Source organism: Schistocerca gregaria, chromosome 3, assembly GCF_023897955.1.
Source record: "Schistocerca gregaria isolate iqSchGreg1 chromosome 3, iqSchGreg1.2, whole genome shotgun sequence".
NCBI classification, from domain to species: domain Eukaryota; kingdom Metazoa; phylum Arthropoda; class Insecta; order Orthoptera; family Acrididae; genus Schistocerca; species Schistocerca gregaria.
The window spans coordinates 936609130-936626231 of NC_064922.1; the positions used below are offsets into that span (position 1 = coordinate 936609130).

A 17102-nucleotide genomic window follows, 5' to 3' on the forward strand; every position below is an offset into this window, starting at 1 on the left:
GTCCACACAAAGACCACAGAGTGGCCGCAAAGGGCAAGATGCTGCACTGCACAGATTTAACAGCAATGAAAAGTGCTGAGACACACTATGTCCTAGTACCATATTCTTCAGCTGACCTATATAGCTCAACTGAAGAATGGGATACTGATGCAAAAAGGAAAGAATAAAACGAAGGGACAGAATTAATGTTACCATGGTTTTGCATTACAGGACACAAATTTAATAGTGTCAATTTTTTTCACCTTCGCTACCACTAGTATCCTATTCTTCAGCTGACCTATGTAGGCAAACTGAAGTATGGGATAGAAAGTTTACAATTGTTGCTTTTTCTGCCTCTGCTACTATTAGAATCCTAGTCTTCAGCTCATACTAGTATTAGCAAAGGCAAAAAGACCGACATACGTAAAATTTATAGGCTACACCATCACTTCAGTTGACCTATGTACGTCAATTAATACTAGTGAAGACAAAACAATCTATCAACGTAACATTGGCATCGTGCACCTGAGTTGAACTACACAAAGGTAATAATAATAAATATTTTTTACAAATCCAATACTTTTGTTGGCATATGTAGGTCAACTGAGGAATAGGTTACCGGTGCTGCAGAAGGCGAAAACTTGACATGTGGGTCATTCCATCTCAAATCGACTAACAGTCTGAACCTTGATATCTCAGATTTGGACAATTCCCCTCCCCCCGCCCCCTTTCAGGTAATGTACCCACTAAAGTTTAAATTTGAAATTTCAAATTTTTCTAACCTTTAGTTTTGGATTTCAAGAGTTTAAATAATAAAAAAAAAAAACGCTGTTCTTTATCAGTCGACTGTTTAATGCTGTAGCTCAAAAACTATACAACCTAGAGAGCTCAAACTTGCACCCTTGATTTCCTCTAAAAATGCCCTTCAATTTGCGATGTAACATGACTATGCTACCAAAATCTGAAAATTTAAAACTATTCCAAAAACATTTTTTGAAATTTCCAAAATACGTAAACTGATTTTTTTTAAATAAAAATTTAATGCATGCAAAATTTCAAAATGGGATCTCAATGGGTTCTTGTATAAAATAATATTTTACTACCACAATACACACTAGTGAGGTGAACAGCAGACTATTTCTAGGCTATGAATACTAAGGTAGGCCTATGTAATTCTAACATACTTAAATTATTATATTTAACCTTTTTATGCAACATTACCCTCTTCTTGTTTGTTAATTCATTAAATGATAATTTAATGCAAGAATAAAATATATATAAAAAAACTTAAGAATCTTATGATTTTATATGACATTCACTTTTTATTATTAAAAACATGAAACTTTCATATAGGGTCAATGCTTTAGTTTCGGCCAGTACCCCACTTATGACCACCTTGATGTAACGGGTGCAATTTTAAGTTCCTCTGGAATACCAGGCAGTCCTACCATAGATTATAATAAGCAATATGAAATGGGCTATTCAATTGTCTGCAGAAACATTTCTTTGTTTGGTCTTGTTTGAAGTCACAATTTAATGAAAAGATCTGTGTTGCAGAAGTTGAGTTATGTAGTGTTTTTCTTTACGCAACAAGTTTTTTTTGTGTTCTACATGTTGTACAAAGCATCAGAATAAACTTAACTTATTGAGAGGTAAGATTATGTATTATATTTTCATTTCCTACAAGTCAAACATGATAAAGCCTAAAAACATGTCAATGTGGTCGTAAGTGGTGCCTCGACCCTATGTTAAAATGTGTGTGAAATAATCATAGAAAAATAACTTATGAGTGCTCTATATTGTACTGTGTTTTAGTGTTAAGTTGTCCAAGTGATCTAGTATAGAGTGGTGTAGTCTTAGTGAATGCCGTGCTATGCATGTGGTAATATATAAAACATCATAAAATATCATTTACTGTATATTTTTTTCTAGAATGTTCCAAATAATAGAAATGTAGTTATTTAAGTTTACACATTACTTTTTGATAGTAGAATTTACCGTACAGAAATGGCATCTCAGGAGAATTGGGCGATTATTGCTGCTAAATGTTCTGACGCTTTTAAAGTAGAACAACATAAGAAAGTCTGTGTACAATCACTAAGAAATTTAACAGACTGGATGTGCTCTCTAGACTTAGCAAACATTAATGGCATGAAAATATGTGATGTATGTAGGAAGAAGGTTAGTGAGAAACAAAAAACAGAAGTAGTTCTACCTTGCAGTAGCGAAAATGTAAATGATTCTTTTATTGATCCTCCATCTTCTGTAGACTATTTGAACTCATTGGTGAGCCACTAAAGAAGAAAAAGTTTGCTGTGCCTACCTATACAAAGAAAAAACTTGTAAAATAAAGTCTAGCTTACAAAAAAAACTTACTTCCAGAATCGAGCCCTGAAGAAGTTATTACTGAACATTCCGAAGATGAATCAGATTATTCAACAGTTAAAAGAAAAGTTTGCTCAAACAACAACAAAAAAGTGAAAACATGATGATTTTGTCTATCTCACCTATGAGTTGGAACTGTCAGAAAATATAAGTAGTATTTGGAGTGACAAAGTACATGGTTCATGTTGGGGGGAGGGGGGGAAGAAAAGGAGAGAGAAAGGAATTTTGTCAAATCCTAAACCTGGAAGAACTCTAAATGAGAATATTGTTGACTGTGTAAAAGACTTCTACAATTCTGATGACATTAGTAGAAAAAAAGATTGTGTGACCATAAGAAATAAAGATGGAAAGATCCAGGTTCGAAAGAGGCTAGTGTTGGCAAATTTTCAAGAAATATATCAATTATTTAAGGAAAAGATCCCTGCAAACGAAATTGGGTTTTCCAAGTTTTGCAAATTAAAAACCAGGAACTGTATCCTGGCTGGAAGAAGTGGCGCGCAAACTGTTTCTGTGTGTACCTTACACCAAAACATTAAGCTAATGATGAATGGTGCTAAGATGCAAAATATTATTTTGGATGCAGATAAAACTGCTTTGAAATCTATCATTCCTGCATAGTCAAGATGATGTGCAATCCACTATCACAACAATGTTTAATGGAGATTTGTAAAGAATGTCCTGGTGTGTCTAGACTTAAAGATCTATTGAATGCAAAGTTCACTAACGATATGATTGATGAAATTACCTACAAAAAGTGGGTAACTGTAGATAGGTGTTTGATGGAAACTGTAGTAAAAAGTACTGATGACTTTATGGATGTTTTCGGTCACTCTAACGAAGGTGAAAACTCATTCATTTATAGCTAGTCAGCAGAAAGACTACTACAGTGAAATGAAGTCCAATTTAACTGAAGGCCATGTAGTAGTCAACTGTGATTTTGAAGAAAACTACTCTTTCGTAGTACAAGATGAAATACAATCATTCCACTGGACTACCACCCAAACTACACTGCATCCTTTCATCATGTATTACAAATGGGAGGGAAAACCAATATCTGCAGTATGCCTTCATATTAGATTGCCTGAAACATAATACAGTCTCTTTCTATGTATTCCAGAAAAAACTGCTAGAAATCATAAAGCAAACCTTGCCTTTTGCACTTAAAAAGATTACTTACTTTTTTATGGCAGTGCTGCACAATATAAAAATCAGAAAAAATTCCTTAATTTGTGTTTGCATAAAACTGATTTTGAAGTTGAGGCAGAGTGGAAGTTCTTTGCAAGAGTGCATGCGATGGCCTTGGCAGAACTGTTAAGCGGCTAGCTGCTAAAGCCAGCTTACAAAGGCCATATGACCAACAAATCTTAACACCCAAATCACTATGTATTTGCCATGGAAAACATAAAAAACAATGACTTTGAATATTGCACAACAGGACTATGAATTGACCAAAGAATACTTACTTCCTCGGTTTAGTGAATCAAAAACAATTATGGGAACAAAAGTTTCTCATATAAACCCTGGGAAATATGGAAGCGTCCGATCCCGTCCGTCTGTTTTGACCCATGACATCACAAATATGGCGTAAATGACCATAAACCAAGATTCCAATATGGCGCATATAAAGTCATTACGTACGCAGTATGAGGACAAAAATACATAGAAAAACACACACACATTCCACAAGAAGCCTAATGACACTAACGGGACAAGTGCGGGAAATAGAGGGTTTTTGGGTGGGGACAAACGAAATATAAACAAATTTAGACACCAACCCCCATACAAAACCACGCAAAACAACATCAAAAAACTCCCCAAATACAAGACAATATCATCTTAAATCGGACACTTCCCTTGACCTATATAGCTCAACAGCAGCTCCCGGATCCCATAAATTAGGTCCTAACACTTCCCTTGACCTATATAGCTCAAAAACCTCTCCCGATACCAAAACCAACATTCACAGCCACACACTGGGATCAAACACTTCCCTTGACCTGTTATCCTTACAACATTTCCACATACAGCCGTCCCGGGTCTGAGACGACGGAACATTAAGTAAGCCTCATTTCTTCACAGCATACTGAACACTTCACGACTTCATCCAAAAATCCGAATAGTTGAAGAAACGCACTGTCCCCCATCATAGCCGACAACCGAAAACTGTTGACCCTGTCCGTCATATCCATACCTACCAATGACATAAAAAAAGCAATTTACCAAAGTTAACACACTACGTCACACTCACAAACTAAACCAAATACATAAACTAACACCACCAGAGAGCACCACCGATTGCATCAAAACGACACCTACAAACACACCACTCTCACAAACTAAATTCCACGCTATCGTGACATCACACACCACAACAGCCTTACGGGTGGCATTTGACGCTTCGGTCGACCCAAACCCTGCAAAGAGTCAAATTACTGTCAAGCCTTATTTTAGTCTGGATGAGTCTCCTGAATACGTGACAACACTGAACAACACTGTCACATGTGGAAAATATTGCTGCTGGTTTTGTTACAGTAGCATATGATGACTCTTGGTGGATGGAATGCACTGAAGAAAAATACAATGACATGTATTGAATAATTTTTTTTACACCCAAAGGGTCCAGCCCAGTCTTTTTACTATTAACAACCGAGATATGTCCCAGGAAAAACTCTTTTACAAACAACGAATCCAACAATAGCTAGGGGAAGAATCAACACTTTAAGCACTTAAGAAATGAAGTTGTCTTCTCTTGCTTTGGAAAAATATCCTAAAAGATCATAAAAGAAGCACATTTAAATTATGTTACACCTACCCTCACTAAACACTAAGCTGTATAAATACCATGTGTATTAGCTTTGTAAATACCAATTAGTATTACAAATACAGTTCTATCCATGCAAATATCAACAAGTTGATCTTTTTCCCAAGTGAAATTACTTATATGCCCATTTCAAATATAATGAACTTCTTGTAAATGATTTCAAACAACACTGGAAAACCGAGAAAAAGAATTTCTGACATTTACAACTAAGGATGAAGGTGAATGGCTTTATTCAAAATTTTAACTTCTAGCACGTATATTATCAATTAAAATGTGTTCACTTCCTTCTGATGCATACCGTAGTTAGAAGACACATGCACATTAAATTAAAACAACACTATCATTTAATGAATTAAACAATAAGAGGTCAATGTTGCATAAAAAGGCTAACATTATAATTTAAGTTGGTTAGAATTACATAGGCCTAGCTTAGTATTCGTAGCCTACAAATAGTCTGCTTTTCACCTCACTAGTGTGTATTGTGGCAGTAAAATATTTTATACAAGAACCCACTGAGATCCCATTTTGAAATTTTGCATGCATGTAGTCTGTTAGACTGGACAACACACACAATTTTTATAAATAAAATCCGAGGGTACATATTTTGGGAATTTCAAAAAAGGGTTTTTTGGAATAGTTTAAAATTTTCAGATTTGGGTAGCATAGTCATGTTACATATAAAATAGAAGGGAATTTTTACAGGAAAACAATGGTGCAAGTTTGAGCGCTCTAGGTTGTATAGTTTTTGAGCTACAGCTTACTAAAACAATCATCGACTGATCAAAAACTGATTTCAGCCCTTGAAACTCCAAAACTAAAGGTCGGAAAAATTTGAAATTTCAAAATTAAACTAGTGTTAGTGGGTACATTACCTGGAGGGGGGCGGGGGGGGGGGGGGGGGGGCATAGGTCATGGTTCAAATCATGTAGTACAATTGGTTGATTTGACACTGAATGACCCCTGTGTAAAATTCGTATCCCATACTGCAGTTGACTTGCAAAGGTCAACTGAAGAACACAATACTACTGCTAGTGAAGATGAAAAAAAACCAACATATGTGACAATGGCATCCTGCACTCAGTTGAACTGTGAAGGTAGTGTACTGTTATTCAGTTGAGCTATATAAGCTGGCACCAAGATTCTAGTGAAGGAGAAAAATAGTGACATTCATAACTCCTATATAGGTCAACTGAAGAACATGTTACTACCTTCGTAGTTCAACTGAGGTACAGGATACTGCTGTTACATATGTCACTTTTTTTCTTGGCTCGCACTAATGTCGTATTCTTCAGTGGACCTATATACCTCACCTGAGGTATAAGATAATTTTTAAAATGTCTTTTCACCTGCGATAATACTAGTACCAACTGAAAAAATGCAAACAAAAAAATTTATATACCTTACTGCAGTTAATATAGATAAATCCAAACTACATACGAAGATAAAGTAAAAATTGTCTAGAATGAAAAGCAGTTCTTTCCCAAATATCTCACTAAGAATGAAAATAAGTATCGAATGAACTGCAATGAACATATGATGTAAATTAATACAAGTAACAAAAATCTTACTTGAAAATAAAGACAATACAGGCCTATATGAGTAAACTATGACATCGCTGGTCAAAACCTACAGATTGTATCCTATTCTTCAGTTGACCCCATTTCATGAAAGTAAATGCCAAAACATATTTACTTGTATAAATAATCTGAATGATTTTCTCATTAGCCTAAAGTAAAAATATCTTATTTTGAAGTACATTCAACTTCTTTTAGGCCTATAGGCCCATATATAGTGGTGCATCTACTGTACAGATTTTATGTTACTGAAATAAGGATAGATTAGCTTGCTACTCCTCTAGCTATACAGAAAGCTAAGGAACTCAAAGCATGTTTTCTACATGGAGAAGATTAGATATGGTGTGAGCATACCACTTTTGCATAACTCACAATCATACTACATTTCATTAAGCATTCAGTACTATCAAATAAATATGGTAAGTAACTGGCACAATAACTATGTGAATGATAGCCATAGTACAAAATTGATTGCAAAAATAATTTATCAACTTCCTTAAATGAATAATTTTCCCATTCTCTTAATGGTTGAAATCATAATCCCGTACTGAACAGTCACTCAAAGTTACTTATGACTCCTTGAAAGTGGCAATTATTTAGCTTCAATGGAAAATGTTTTAATTCAAAAGGTGTGAACATGAGAAAAACTACGGTGTTTATAGTAAACTAGCTAAGACTTACTCTGATAGCACTAAGGCGAGAATTTGTCATTCGATGCATGCTATTATACTATATACTGTGCGAAGACGTAAAAGTAGATATAGATACATTAAAGACTTAAGAAGCCTGTCCATCACTTGGGATGCAACCTGGAACCTTCAGAATATACTACGGTTCAACAAGAATTACTACACACCTGGTCCATAAAAACGTTTCCCTTTCGTGACATCGTAGACGTTTCCATTCACAGCAACAAGAATTCTTCCATCTGGGCCAGTTCCATCATACTTTCGTAACTCTTCTACTGTAAAATCTCTTCTTAACTTCGGTAATTCTGGTTCAATGTGCACAGGTTCATGTACCTTTTGCCTGCTTTTTATTATTTTATATACAAGATAACTGATTATTCCCACCAAAGCAATGTTAATTGGACTTTTAAGAATTTCCCATATTAAACTTGAAAGAAACCCGCTCTCTTCCACCACATCCAAGGTATCCGCCATCTTGACAACTTTTACGTTGTCATGCCGGTCACGCCACATTCATAGGGGTGACTTGCAAGGTGCAGTATCTTTGAGGATAAGGACGATGCACATACCTCTTTGGACAATGATATATATATTCAGGACGTCACGACAGATAATGAACTGTGTAAATAACGAGATGAAAGCTGGCCTAATCGTACCTACGACTGTTTATTATATTTAATATGCTTAAATACTGAAGTAGTAAACAGCACTTGTAATCAAATCCCATTACCAAATGTTGTGGTGGTTGATAAATGACAGAACAAAACTATAAAAGTTGCTACTAATTAATTTATTGAAAATTAAAGAGTTGACAGTGATATCAAAGTATAAAACATAATGGCATATTTACGCACATAAAAAATTAACAGTAGTTACAATATCAAACTTTCCTTCAATGACGACACAAAAAATTTGCAGTAGAACACATTACTTCACAGCAAAATTTACAAGTACTCTATAAAAGAAATTGTGACTGGTTTTCTGGAATACAAATTATGCAAGCCGCAGAAAGAATTGCAGCCGTTAAATTACTTCACGAAACTCCCACGCACTAAACGCATTTTGTTAAAATTTAGTACCTTTCCATAAACGATGAGCATTTGACAGTTGTTCAGTAAGTAATACCTCTGTAAGTCCCATAGTATCCTATTTCAGCAGAAGTTTGTGGTTTAAGATATTTACTCGCACTTGATTCGTACTGTTTAGAATATTGCCTTGCCCCATCGTCAATACCATAGTCACTTAAACTGTCGCTTGGTCTTTTCCGTAGCGCGTAAGTTCGGCCATCAGCTGGATAATAATTACGTTTTTCACTCGAGAAACTGTTTCTATGTTCGGGTTCATCAAGTGTGGAATGAAATTTAGGCTTCAAAACTCCACCATAAAGCTGCTCATGGTTTATATTTGCCCCATGATAGATTTCTGAATCACCATTCCGTCCAGTAAACAAAGCACGCTCACTGTTTTTAGCTTGCTCCTCTTCAGCATAACCGGCAGCATTATCGAAGTAACGACCCTGACCATAGTTTTGTTTATGACCATTAACAGCATCATACACATTAGAAAGACCAAAGTTGCTTTGCCGTCCATTAACTTGGTCTTTGAAACCACCATGGTTATAGTTACCTCCGTACAGTTCATCCGCTTGATTCCTATATGAACCGTCTTGGGAGCCTAAGAAGAAATGTCCACCAAAATCTGCAGAATCATCGTAGAAAGTTGTATTGTTTCCTGATTCATCTTTATGATAAGAATTATGAAAACCTGATGAGTGGTGTCCTTTACGGTGTGAACCATTAGATCCAACTGCAGCAGCTGCCAGCCCGTTTTGTTTTAATTCATGACCACCATTGTACAGACCTCCAAACCGTCTATCAGCATGTGCTCCAGAAATACCATTGTAAAAGTTTCTGCCAGATGAATCATGATGAACTCTTCTCTGAAGGCCATCATAAGCATGTTCAGACATATGCCCAGATGCACCCTGTTTTGCAGAACTTCCAAAAAATCCAAGACGTCCTGTGGCTCTAGCAGCATCATTTTCATTGTAGAAACCACGTGAATCACTAGAAATACCATGACTTTGTTTTCCTGAAGCATCTTCTTGTAAATGTGTGTAATCTAAATCAATACTTGGCCCCAATAATTCTGAACTTGATGGTGTTTGGTCTAGTAGAGTTCCATGAAAATTCAAATACCTTTGAAAATTATGAGCATCTTCAGATACTAAATCCTTAAGTGACTGATGTTTGTTTTCAATAAATTCTATCCCATTAGATGCACTGCACATAAAACTATCCAGCACACTTAATAAAATGCACACAAAATAAAAGTAATTGTTTGCTTTCATTGTCGCTCACTCTCACAGAGAAAAGTATAAAGTCTTACTGCCGAGGGCTCTATGCCAGTCCTCCTTATATAAAGGTTCTCCCACCTCGGAGAAAAGGAAGTAAAAGAAACAGGATATTGGATGGCCTTGGATTTGACCATGCACTGCATAATAAAGGACTTCCTTGCAGGGTCATGTGTGAAAATTTGTAATAGTGTTCAGAATGACTGACAGTAATAACAATGTTGACAATACCCCTTTTAACCATATAATACTGAGCTCTGCCTCCGTATTTTGTAATTACTGAAAATTAGTTAGAAGTATAAATTGCTGGAAGTTCATTCTTTAATACTGACACAATACAGAAAACCAATTTCTTTCTCTTCTTTTTAAACGTTATCATAATAGATATTCACAGAAATCTTTTTGATAAAGTTGTTATATTGTGTAATGTAGTACTGGAGTTGAGGAAACCAAATTTGTCACACCAGTTTCTTAACATCAGGTTAGTGACACTGCAGACAATAATGATTCAGTTGAGTAGACACGGAGTGCGTCTCCTTTGTGCCTTCAAGGTCTCCTCCATTTCCTGTAGAGCTGGTGCTCTGGTCTGCTATTAAACCGACAGTTGAATATTATGACCAATGGAAGATTTGAATTTTTAATAATTATTCAAAGAATTTCTTGTGTCTGGGAATGTTTTGTACGTATCTTTATTTATTTATTTTTAAGAATGTCACTAAGAATTAATTTCATGCATAGCATAAAACAGTATTCTTCTAGTAAGGCAGTTGATGAAAATTATGAATGAAAATCACAGTCCTTCAAGTTACACAAGAAGAGACAGAATATTTGAGAGCTAAGTTCACACAGCACAGATATGTGAATTTATTTGTCTTGTTTCCCCTATGTGACATATTTTAAATAGTAGTTGACTCTGAAATCTATTAAATTTTATTATGTAACTTATGCATGTGCACTTCTTTCAGTTAACTGCTAAACTGATTAATATGTGATACATAAAGTGAACTCAATGTGTAGCACAAAATTGCTACATTCACTACAAATCAGAAACATGATGAACATAATAACGTGGAACAATTCATAATGTTAAGAATGCTACAAGAAACTCCTAGATTAAAACGAGTATTTTCCTGTTCACAGTTGTTCAACAGTTTGTATTGTTCTTTCATATAGTATATCATATTTATTTGCATAAAACTTTTAGTATTATAAGTCTTGCTGCATTGTACAAGGAATAAAATAAACTTAGCCTATGACTATGTTAAAAAGTAATTCTTGCATAAATTGATGAATTATTCCTGTTCATATTAAGTAAAATGAGATATTAACTTACTACGGTACTTTTATAAAGAAACAGAAGGCATGTTCACAGAAAAAATATTTTTATTTTGATTTTGGGCACACAATAGTCATCAAGACTCTGTTCCACTCTGCAAGACAGATGGGGTGCAGCCAATAAAAATACATTTACTTTGAAAAATACCACTCTAATCTAACAAATTTTAAGCTACTTATAGCAGATAAACAGTGACTACATATTAAAACAGATGAAGCACCACCTTTTTTCAAAGTAACAGTTTTCATTTTAACTTACTTTACTAAATTTAGACAGCTTAAGTGTGAATAGCACTAAGTAGTATAATGATAGTTTGTAGTTAATACAGTATCCTATACAAATCAAGCTTTTATGACAGTTTTTTTTCTTTTGTAAAAGTATACCTTTGTGTGTACTACATCTCTGCAGGTTCTTCTTGTTGATGGGTTTCATGAAAAAATGAGAGAGTGAAAATGTTGCAAATGACACATTTTGTTTGAAACATGAGTGCAGTCACTTGCTGCAAATACTATCAGGGTTTATATATTCTGACATATGGTTTTTAATATGCTAAATTTTTCTAACAGGTTCATACAGTATTTCAATAATGTAATACACTGGTTGTTATTTCATTTTTCTATACATATTATAAAGTCCTTTGCCATGTTTTTCTGTCTATATGTGAAAGTTAATCTCAGGAATTACTGATACAGTTTTCATTAATACATAGACTAATTCATGAGGAAGGTTTGTGTATATAATTTATAAGTATTATCACCATGCCATACAAGTTGTGTAGCCATAGACACTTAGAGCTGTAGGTGCAAAGCCAAGGTGTGTGACTAGTGTATTGTTGTTGTCTTCAGTCTGAAGAGTGGTTTCATGCAGCTCTCCATGCTACTCAGTCCCTTGCAAACCTATCTGTTTGTGGATACATACTGCAAGCCTCTCTATCTGTGGATAAATACTGCAAGCCACACCCATATGAACCTGCTAACTGTACTCATATCTTGGTTTTCCTCAGCAATGTTTACGCATTCCCCCCCCCCCTTCTCCCCCCCTTCCCCCCCCCCCCCCCCCCCCCCCCACACACACACACTTCCCTCAATTCCCTCCAGTACTAAACTGATGATTCCCTGATATCTTGAAATGTGGTATAAACTGAGTCAAGTTAGGCCACAAATGTCTTTCTTCCCCACTTCTGTTCAGCATTTCCTCATTAGTTATGTGATTTACTCATCTAATCTTCAGCATTCTTCAGTAGCACCACCTTTCAAAACCTCAATTAACTTTTTGTCTGATCTGCTTATCATTCATGTTTCACTTCCATAAAAGGCTACACTCCAGACTGCCCTCAGAAAAAAACTTGCGAACACTTATATTTGATGTTAACAAATTTATCTCCCTCAGAAACACTTTTCTTGCATTGGCATTCCACATTTAATATCCTTTCTAGTTTGGCTATCATATGGTATTTTACTATCAAAATAGCAAATTCATCTACTTTTAGTGTCTCATTTTCTAATCTAATTCCCTTAGCATCACCCTGCTTGTATGACTACAGTCTGTTATCCTTATTTTGTTTTCGTCAATGTTCATATTACACCCTCCTCTCAAGATATTGTTCTCTTCGACTGTTCTTAGTCCTTCACTGTCTGTGACAGGATTGAGGTCACATTGGCAAACTGTAAAAGTCTACTTCTTCTCCTGAACTTTAATTCATTCTCCAAATTTCTCCTCGCTTTTCTTCACAGCTTACTCAATGTACAGATTGAATAACTTTGGGAATACACTACAACCCTGCCTCACACTCTTCACAACCATTCCTCTTTTTTTATGTCCTTCAACCTATAACTGCAGTGTGGTTTCTGTACAAACTGTAAATAACTTATTGCTCCCTGCATCTTGCCCCTGTTAGCTTCAGAAATTTAAAGAGAGGAACACTGTCAGAAACTTTCTCTAAGTCTACAAATGCTATAAACATAGGTCTGCCTTAATTTAACCTATCTTCTAAGATAAGTCATAGGGTTAGTATTGCCTCGTGTGTTACAACATTTGTTCAGAACCTAAACTGATCTTCCCTGAGGTCAGCTTGTACCAGTTTTTCCCTAATTCTGTACATAATTTGTGCCACTATTTTGCAGCTGTGACTTATTAAACTGTTAGTTGAGTAATATTAACACACATCAGGATGTGCTTCCTTTAGAATTGGAATTAGTACATCCTTTTTGAAGTGTGAAGGTATTTCCCCTGTCTCATATGTTGCACAGCAGATGGAATGGAATAGTTTGGTCATGGTTGGCTCTCCCAAGGATCTCAGCAGTTCTGAGGGAACTTTGTGTTCACCATGGGCCTTGTTTTGACATAGATCTTTCAGTGCTCTGTCAAATTCTTCTCACAGTATCATATGTCATATTTCACCTTTATCTGTTTCCTCTTCCCTACCTGTAACATTGCCTGCAAGTTTATTTCCCTTGTGCATTCCCTCTATATAATCCTTCCACCATTCAGCTTTCCTTTCTTTGCTTAGTACAGGTTTTCCATCTGAGCACTTGATTTTCATACAATTGCTTCTCTTTCCACTAAACACCTCTTTAATTTTCTTATAGGCACTATCTATCTTTCCCCTCATTATAAATGCTTCTGTAGATGTATATTCATCTTCTAACCACTTCTGCTTAGCCCTTTCGCTCTTCCTGTCAGTCTCATTTCTTAGATTATCTAGTCTCCTTCGCCTGCTTCATTTGTAACATTATTATATTTTCTGCTTTCATCAATTAAACTGAGTATCTCTCGCCATATCCAAGATTTCTATTACTGGTATACTTTGTCTTTTTGCCTGTGTGATCCTCTGCTGCCTTCTCTATTTCATCTCTCAAAGCTACCCGTTCATCTTCTACTGTATTCCTGTCTCCCGTTTCAGTAAATGTAGTGTAATGTTACCTTTGAAACTGTCAATAACTTCTTGTTATTTCAGCATATTTGAGTTCCATCTCCTTACTTTCCTACCTTTTTTTGCAGTTTTTTCAGTTTTAATATACAATTCATAACAAAGAAATTATAGTCTGAGTCCACACCTGCCCCTGGAAATGTTTTACAGTGTAAAATCCTGTTTTGAAATCTCTTTTTCTACCATTATATAATCAACATGAAACCTCCCAGTGTCCCCATGTCTCTTCCATATGGTCTTCTTTTGTGATTCTTAAATCAAGTGTTAGCAATGATCAAATTATCCTCTGCCCCAAATTCTATGAGGCAGTTTCCTCTTTCATTTCTTTCCTCCAGTCCATATTTGCATACTATTTTTCTTTCTCTTCTTCTTTCTACTACCAAATTCTGTCACCCACCACAATTAAGTTTTCCTCTGTCTTAACTATCTAAATAATTTCCTTTATCTCAACATATATTCTTTCAATCTCTGTGAGTAAAGAAATGGCCACCTTTACAGTAATATCTCTGGACCAGGGAAACCTGTAAAGTCTGCTGGTCTGTCTGGCAAAATATTAACAGATATGCTCCAGCAGGATCAAAATAATCTTCAAACCATTCACTCTGAGCCCAGGAAACTAGATGTATCTGAACGTTGTCAAAATGGGGCCTGGCTACCAGCAGTAGACTTACAAACAACTCAAGATATCAGCTATATACAAGTGCCCTTAAGAAGACAATCTGAACCCTCATCTTTACTGCCCAGGGTTAGCAAAAATAGTCTTCTGTTCTTACATATTAATATACAGTCTTTAAGAAAGAAGTTGGAAGAATTGCAGTACTGGTTAGAAACTTCCAACTGCGATGTACTTAGTGTAAATGAGCACTGGCTAGATTCATCAGAAATTGACCTCAATATTGCATTTGGTTACTCCTTAGCTAGTAGTTACTGCAGATCAACAACTGGACATGGGGGTGTTGCAATATATATTAAGGATGGACTAAATCAACAATACTTTACTATTGATGTCACAGACCTGTGTATAGACACCACATTTGAGGCTGCAGTTGTACATATACCTAAACATAATATTATTGTTGCATCTGTATATCGCACACCATCTTCTAGTGAATATGAATTTATAGTAAATTAAAAAAAACTATTAGTCTTACTAACTAAGCCTAAATATGAATACCAAAGAATCTTACTTTTTGGTGATATTAATATGGATATCAGGGTACAGAGTCATATCATATTGGAATTCTTGGATAGCCTAAGAGCTTTTGATTGCTATTGTCTAAATGATAAGCCTACAAGATATAATGCATGCTTAGACAATATAATAAGTAATATCCATGAAAATAATGTTGAAATTGGAGTAGTCAAGTTAGGCCTAGCTGACCATGATGGCCTATGGATTGCAGTTCCAATCAGCATTCCAGATGAACAACACAAAACTGTTAGACCTATGAATGAATGCAACATAATAGAGTTTAGAACTAGATTAAGGTCAGTTAACTGGAATGACATCTTATACAAAGATATGTGTGTGAATAACACAAGCAAATTATTTATAGAGGAAATTGCAACAATATTTGATGAGTGTTGTGCCAGATTAGTAAAAAGACAGAATAATAACCAAGCTCATAAACCACAGAGACTAAATAATTGGTTTACACCATACCTCAACAGCATCAGGATTATGCTTCTTATGTTTAAGGACAGATCTCATAACAGCAGCGAGTACAAAGAGATGTACATTAAAATAAGAAAAAAGTATAGATCTGAAATAAGTTTGGCAAAATGTAGGGCGAATGATAACTGTATTCTTAAATCCAGAAACAGCTGTAAAGCTGTCTGGGAAGTAAGTAAAAGTGAAATAAATAGACCAACAACTCAACTAGCTATACCCATAGCCCCAGATATCTTAAACTCACACTTTGTTAACTTCAGTTTACAACAAGAATTGTTGAAATGTTTGATGCTAAAACTCTTTTAGGTTCAAATAAGTATGTAGTCCATAAATTCTGCTAGGCAACAGTAACGGAAAATGATGTTAGCAAAGCAATAGGCAAACTACGTAGTTCCAGAGCAGAAGATTTCTATGGTATGTCAAACTTTGTCATAAAGAAGATATCAAGCGATCTACTGTCCCCTCTAACCACTCTCATTAACCATATATTACAGCAACGGATTTTTCCCAACTGTTTGAAAATAGCTGTAACTATTCCCATATTTAAGAAAGGAGATAAATCAAATCCAAGTAACTATCGCCCTATCTCATTAATCCCAATAATATCTAAAATAATCGAAGACTGTGTTCACCAACAAATGAATCACTATTTTGAGAGGAATAACTTGTTAAGTAACTCACTGTATGGATTCAGGTCTAAACTATCCACAGTTAAAGCAGTTGAAAATATTGTTAGTGATATATATGATGGCTTTGAAAATAAATTAATCTCCTGTGCTACTCTCCTAGACCTGAGTAAAGCATTTGACACTGTATCTCGTAGTACATCTACATCTACATCTACATGACTACTCTGCAATTCACATTTAAGTGCTTGGCAGAGGGTTCATCGAACCACAATCATACTATCTCTCTACTATTCCACTCCCGAACAGCAAGTGGGAAAAACGAACACCTAAACCTTTCTGTTCGAGCGCTGATTTCTCTTATTTTATTTTGATGATCATTCCTACCTATGTAGGTTGGGCTCAACAAAATATTTTCGCATTCGGAAGAGAAAGTTGGTGACTGAAATTTCGTAAAAAGGTCTCGCCGCGACGAAAAACATCTATGCTGTAATGACTTCCATCCCAACTCGTGTATCATGAAATTAAGACACTACAGCACGGAAGAGGACACCCTGAAATTATTATAATCCTACTTAAGCAACAGAGTATAATTTGTTAGTGTAAATGGGCAGCTGTCAAACCCACAAACAATAAAAAGAGGTGTGCCACAGGGCTCCATACGTGGGCCCTTCCTGTTTGTAGTGTATGTTAATGATATGCCACAGTATTTACCCTGTAAAACAGTCCTCTATGCGG

The 17102-nt window shown here is 35.5% G+C and overlaps 2 protein-coding genes across 2 annotated transcripts in view; both read right to left on the reverse strand.

The window, feature by feature from the left end:
- Positions 1–8076, reverse strand: part of LOC126355842 (membrane-associated progesterone receptor component 1-like) — a 44638-nt gene extending 36562 nt beyond the window's left edge. Inside the window, exon 1 of the mRNA XM_050006303.1 lies at positions 7616–8076. Within this exon, the coding sequence (XP_049862260.1) occupies positions 7616–7961 (346 nt within the window). The 5' untranslated portion in view covers positions 7962–8076. The remainder of the gene's footprint in view (positions 1–7615) is intronic.
- Positions 8077–8219: 143 nt separating this feature from the next.
- LOC126355841 (uncharacterized) lies at positions 8220–9856 on the reverse strand. The gene has a single exon (XM_050006302.1). It carries the CDS (start codon positions 9796–9798, stop codon positions 8560–8562), a length of 1239 nt encoding a protein of 412 aa, XP_049862259.1. The 5' UTR covers positions 9799–9856; the 3' UTR covers positions 8220–8559.
- Between the last annotated feature and the right edge of the window lie 7246 nt (positions 9857–17102).